This window comes from Bos indicus, chromosome 20 (genome assembly GCF_029378745.1).
Source record: "Bos indicus isolate NIAB-ARS_2022 breed Sahiwal x Tharparkar chromosome 20, NIAB-ARS_B.indTharparkar_mat_pri_1.0, whole genome shotgun sequence".
Taxonomy (NCBI): domain Eukaryota; kingdom Metazoa; phylum Chordata; class Mammalia; order Artiodactyla; family Bovidae; genus Bos; species Bos indicus.
In genome coordinates, this window is record NC_091779.1 from 13,380,333 (window position 1) to 13,386,332 (window position 6,000).

Below are 6,000 nucleotides of genomic sequence, written 5' to 3' on the forward strand. Positions count from 1 at the left end.
GAAAGTAACAGTACTCAAATATAGCAGATTTTATATTGACCTCATTTGTTAAATCACTTTTTTAAATAAAAACCTTCTACAATTACTTTTCAAAAAAAAAAATTAGAATTTTTCACTGAGAGTTTAATGCACAAATCACAGAACCAACTTTTTGAGCATCAGTTAAATTTCTTGGATCCTAACTGGTTATCTGGGCTTCCCAGGTGGCGCAGCGGTAAAAAAATCTGCTTGCCAATGCAGGAGCCGTAGGAGACTCAGGTTCAATCCCTGAGTCAAGAATAGCCCCTGGAATAGGAAATGGCAACACATTCCAGTATTCTTGCCTGGAAAATTTCACAGACAGAGGTGGGGAAACAGTCCACAGGATGGCAAAGATTCAGACACAACTAAGCATGCACACACATAACTGGTTATCTAATTTTCCACTAAACATGGTGACAGCACTGTACAATCTTTAAAAAAATACTCAATGTGGTAACACTATGATTTTCCAACACTTTATTATATTTCTAGACATCCTCTGAGAATCTATCAAAAAAGATATAATGCAAAGCATGGACAAAGTATGTAGTTCTATGTATGAAAATATTAACTGATACATAACAATTTCTTGGAGAAGGCAATGGCACCCCACTCCACTACTCTTGCCTGGAAAATCCCATGATGGAGGAGCCTGGTGGGCTGCAGTCCATGGGGTCGCTAAGAGCCAGACACGACTGAGCGACTTCACTTTCACTTTTCACTTCCATGCATTGGAGAAGGAAATGGCAACCCACTCCAGTGTTCTTGCCTGGAGAATCCCAGGGACGAGGGAGCCTGGTGGGCTGCCGTCTACGGGGCCGCACAGAGTCGGACACGACTGAAGTGACTTAGCTTAGCTTAACAATTTCTCAACAGGTCTCCAGTGATACTATGGATGGCTCAATTGTCCTTTCTATAAGACTTCCTTATGATTTACTGACACCCACTAAATGCCAGAGGCCCTCCAATCACAGCGGACAATCAAAAATACACATTTTCAAATACTTCTAGCTAAAACCCAATGACAGAATTTCAAACACACACATACACACTTGAGACTTTAAATATTATTACAATAAATAAAACACAGCAATATGAAAAATGCTTACTGAGTAAAAAAAGTTGACAGGAACAGTGTATATATTCTTTTGACTACAGTAGATTAAGATAAGGGATTCCCCAATAGCTCAGTTGGTAAAGAATCCGCCTGCAATTCAAGAGACCGCAGTTCAATTCCTGGGTCAGGAAGATCTGCTGGAGAAGGGATAGGCTACCCACTCCAGTCTTCTTGGGTTTCCCTGGTGGTTCATCTGGTAAAGAATCCGCCTGCAATGCAGGAAACCTGGGTTTGATCCCTGGATTGTGAAGATCCCCTGGCAAAGAGAATGGCTACCCACTCCAGTATTCTGGCCTGGAGAATTGCATGGACTGGGACTGTATAGTTCATGGGGTCACAAAGAGTCGGACAAGACTGAGCGACTTTCACTCAACTCATTCATATTAAGATAAATGTATATAAAAACGACTGAAGGGAAACACTTGGAAATGGAAAAAGGCTTTGACAGGGCCCTAGGGTCACTGGCAGTGTTCCATTGTCTGAATTTTTCATAATGTGACTATACAGGTTATGCTATGCTATGCTATGCTAAGTCACTTCAGTTGTGTCCAACTCTGTGTGACCCCATAGACGGCAGCCCACCAGGCTCCCCATCCCTGGGATTCTCCAGGCAAGAACACTGGAGTCAGTTGCCATTTCCTTCTCCAATGTATGAAAGTGAAAAGTGAAACGGAAGTCGCTCAGTCGTGTCCAACTCTTAGCGACCCCATGGATTGCAGCCTACCAGGCTCCTCCGTCCATGGGATTTTCCAAGCAAGAGCACTGGAGTGGGGTGCCATTGCCTTCTCCGATACAGGTTATACTTTTAGCTATTTGACAGCTTTTACTTTATCAATGCTTTTGAAGACCAGAGAAGTGAAGAAAACCCACAAGCCAAAAAAAAAAAAAATCAACACGGGGTTGATGGCAGAAATGAGACTAGGTTACCCTATAGGTATTGTGCACTGAGGGGGCACAGGAGAACTTCTAGGGCGCAGAGAATCCTATCCACGTGCTGGATCTGTTCACTTTGTGAACATTCATCAAGCTGTATACCCTTACCCATGCACTTTTCTACACATTATACCTCTATAAACAGCTTACTGAAAAAAAGACAAAAATTTATTACCATTGTAAATAGGTTTTCAAGATGTATGAGATTCATTTGTACTAAACAGTACTAAATTGTACTAAAATAAAAAGTCTGGATATTTGTCATCTAGCAGCACAAATAACAATTTTTAATATTTACAATGAATGTCTACTCCAATTCTTAAATGTTTCAACAGAAATTGAATTACGGCCTCATGCCAAAAAAAGAAAATTTAATTTAAAACCTGAATTTTCATATTAGCAATTGCATCCTTAAAATGTAAATGAGAAACTATTCTCACATTCTATTAAAGAAATATAGTTCCAAATTTAAAACAAATCAATTTCTACTCAGCTTTCAAAGATTAATCATAAAATACCATTTCCACAACACTGAAAAAAGAATTCTGTCTTCAAAATACCTACTACTATTGCATATTTATACATTTCAGCCCAAATTTGCAAACAGAATGTAAGGACCAGCTTATGACAACTTAACTACAGTGCAAACAGAAAACACACCACTAGAAAAGCATGTTAATACTTGTGAAAAACAGGAATAGGGGAACTGCAAATATAGAATAACTGGTCAAAGATTTTGCCTGGCCTAGGTGTATTACATTTATGCTACAATTCTGCAAAATGCATTACAGCTGGTGACACAGTAATTCTGTTTCAATGCACTGTTTAAGTAACCAGCTTTTTTATTCTCTTACACTTTTAAACTCCAAGCAACTAACATCTGATTTCAAAAAATAGCCCATTTTACTAAATGTCAGATAACTGGCAGCATATTGCCACCCAAACGCATTTTTCAACCATGTGAGTGGTGTTATGTTCTCAATGAAGAATATTCTGTGATGTATTTCTTCTGCCCATAAGACACATTATCACAACCTTGAAAGCAAGGTTAGTTTACAAAGGTTTATGTACAAAATATTTTACTATTTGATGCCAATTCGTTCAGAATACAGCAACCCTCCAAACAGTTCTCAATTATTCAGAAATGTTCTGAGTGTCTAAATGAAGAGAAAGCTTAAAGCACTTTCAGAAGTTATATAAGCTAACCAAAGCTATATATGTGATGAGGAGTCAATACAGATGTATGTGCACCCACTTATGAACTATTTTTGGCAAAACTGTTATTACTGAATCTATTCATGTGGAAACAATTTATATAACCAAGATGAATCATTTTACAACACAAACTACAAGACAAAATATCAATGTCATGAAAAACTTTTAAAAAGATGACTGGGGAAAAAAACCGGTGTGAGGGGGCAGAGGGGGAGTAATCCTAGATTAAAGATTTCTTTAGTCCTAGATTAAAGAAAATAATCAAACGTACAGAGTGATCTCTGATTATTTCTAAATCAGAAAAAGAAAATGGAGAAAAGGCGTCACACTAACTGAAAAAATTTAGATGTTATATATTGTCAAGTATTTCTTGGATACATTAACAGCACTGTGGTAAAGTAGGACATATACATAAGAGATTCACATTTAATTGTTGAGGAGTGAATTGTCAAGGGATGTGTATGTAGAGGTGGGGAGAGGGAGACAGAAATCTGTGGCTAACTATAAATACAGATGAAGGGAACATGGGAGTTATTCTCTCAGCATTTCTGTATGCATGAAAATACTTTGAAACAAAAATGAGAAGAAAAACTTAAGTAAAATTTAAAAATCCAACACTAACTTTTATCACTATCTATGCAGTAGCAATGCGGTATAGAGAGAGAGAAAACTAAAGGAAAATAGATCTACATTCATCACTATGAAATACCCCCAAAAATCAAACACAATTTTTTTAATAACAGAAATCTTAGGCAACTACTATCCCTTTCTTCAAACGATTTTGATGAAATGAACAAAACACTGAGAAATTTTCATATTCTGGACACTAGTTTTTAAAAGTTTATGCCCGTAAGAAAATAAACAACCCTGAAACCTCTTACAAATTTTGTGAGCTGATACTACCGTACAAGGGAAATCTTACTTCAAAGTACACTACCTGGGAAGTGTCTGATAACAGAGAATGCCATCCCAAATCTGGATTTCTAGAAGTATACAGCAGGAATAATCCTGCACAGATTACTGTTTTTTCTGAAAGGTTCAGGGCAGTGTGACCTTCTAGGAGGAAATTTTAATCCGATGCCAAAAGGGTGAACAGACATGAATCTTTAACAACATGGATGGGCTCGGTTAGATTAACCTCTGAAGATGCTAAATTTGTGAACACAGGCCCAGGAACAACTATAACCCTAATTCTATTTGTCATCAGCCGTAGGCAACAACGGCCCGACACTGAGGCCCTAAGAATCGGATAGTTTCTCAGGCGCAGTCTCCGCGATTTTCCATTGCAAAAAACCCATCAGGCGCTTGCCATGAGGACTATTCCGGGCCCACCTGCGGCCATCTTAAGTTAGGGAAAAAAACGGGGGAAGCCCGGCACTTAATTCGAGGACTCGGCGACGACCACTGGCCGGGAGGCACGAAAAGGCAACCCCTCTAAGTCCTTTGTAAGGATTCTGTGCAAAGATTAACCTCCGAAAGTCGACTAACCAGGAAAACAGAAGCCGGGGGCTGGGGCCGCGGTGCCCCAATCAAACATGGGCACCAAGGGAAACCCGGTGGTCACGTGACGGGGCAGCGCGCCCCCGTCCGCGCTCTCCCCCACGCCTGGGTTCCCGAGGTCTCGCTCGGGCCCGCGCCCCTCCCCCAGTCGAGCTCGAGCACTTACTCGGGCGGGTAGAGCCGTAGCTCCTCGATTTCTCCTAGGAAGGAAAAAAGCGTCCGCATCTGCTCGCTCGTCACCGCAGAGGACAGATTTGTCACCTGAATCACCGCCGTAGGGGTGAGGCCGAAGCCTAAGCCCAAGCCGAAGCTGCCGGCGCTGTTCATCCTGATCCGCGCTGCCGCTGCCTCCCTCCCCAACGTCTACAACGCGTCAGCGACGGAGCCGGGAAAGCGGAGATTGCGCGGCCGCGAGCGCGCTCCCGCTGGCGAATTCACGGCAACGGGCAGGTCTAGCCGCCCATTTCACAACTCCCCTGCTCTCCGGGCTGCGCGCGCCAGCCGGAAGCGTCGCCCTGGCAACCCAGCGGATCTCGCGAGGCTGCAGCCTGGGTCTCCCGGGTGTGTAAGGCTGTTGGTCCTGCTGCACTTCTCCCCGCCAAGATTTTGATTGAGGGTTTCCCTGGTTACGACTCCATCAAATTCTTGTGCTCCTGTAGACACAAGAGAACCACCTCTTTCCAGTCTTTATAGTAGCTAAGACTGGGAAGTCAAGAGGCCTGCTGCTGCAAAGCTGTTAAGAAGGGATGACTCTCGAGCATCGCAGTTAAATACTTGGTTGAACTATAACGTGTCAGTATTATATTCACGCAGCTCCTCCTCCCCACCTATATAAAAAAACAAATTGACCGGCGTCCCATTCATAAAAAAACTCAGAAAATTTTACGAAACATGTAAATTTAGATGGAATTAAAGCAGTATGATGAAGGCTATGCGGTTGTCGTTTGTAACATTTTTTAGCTCATTCCGCAGGTATTAATATTTGAGTGTTAAGTACCAGACAGACACGAACACATTAAGGACAGTTACAGAAGATCCACACAGACTTTGCAACCTAACGAGACACAAGTAACAGTAGTATGTGAAAATAGGGCAGCTGTTCCCAAAATGCCATCCGCAAAACCTGGAAGGTCCTGGGGGCCTTTTCAATGAATCTGTACGGTCAAAAGCATTTTTACAATATGAAGACTTGATTTTCTTCACTTTGTTGAGAA

General features: G+C 41.7%; 1 protein-coding gene across 2 annotated transcripts in view; it reads right to left on the bottom strand.

Annotated features, from left to right (window-relative positions):
• SREK1 (splicing regulatory glutamic acid and lysine rich protein 1) overlaps positions 1 to 5,269 on the bottom strand; it is a 45,003-nt gene extending 39,734 nt beyond the window's left edge. Inside the window, exon 1 of one of the 2 annotated variants that reach the window (XM_019982854.2) lies at positions 4,953 to 5,269. In XM_019982854.2, coding sequence (XP_019838413.2) covers positions 4,953 to 5,113 — 161 coding nt within the window. In that variant the 5' untranslated portion in view covers positions 5,114 to 5,269. The remainder of the gene's footprint in view (positions 1 to 4,952) is intronic. The other variant, XM_019982853.2, reaches the window with a different exon arrangement.
• Positions 5,270 to 6,000: the final 731 nt, after the last annotated feature.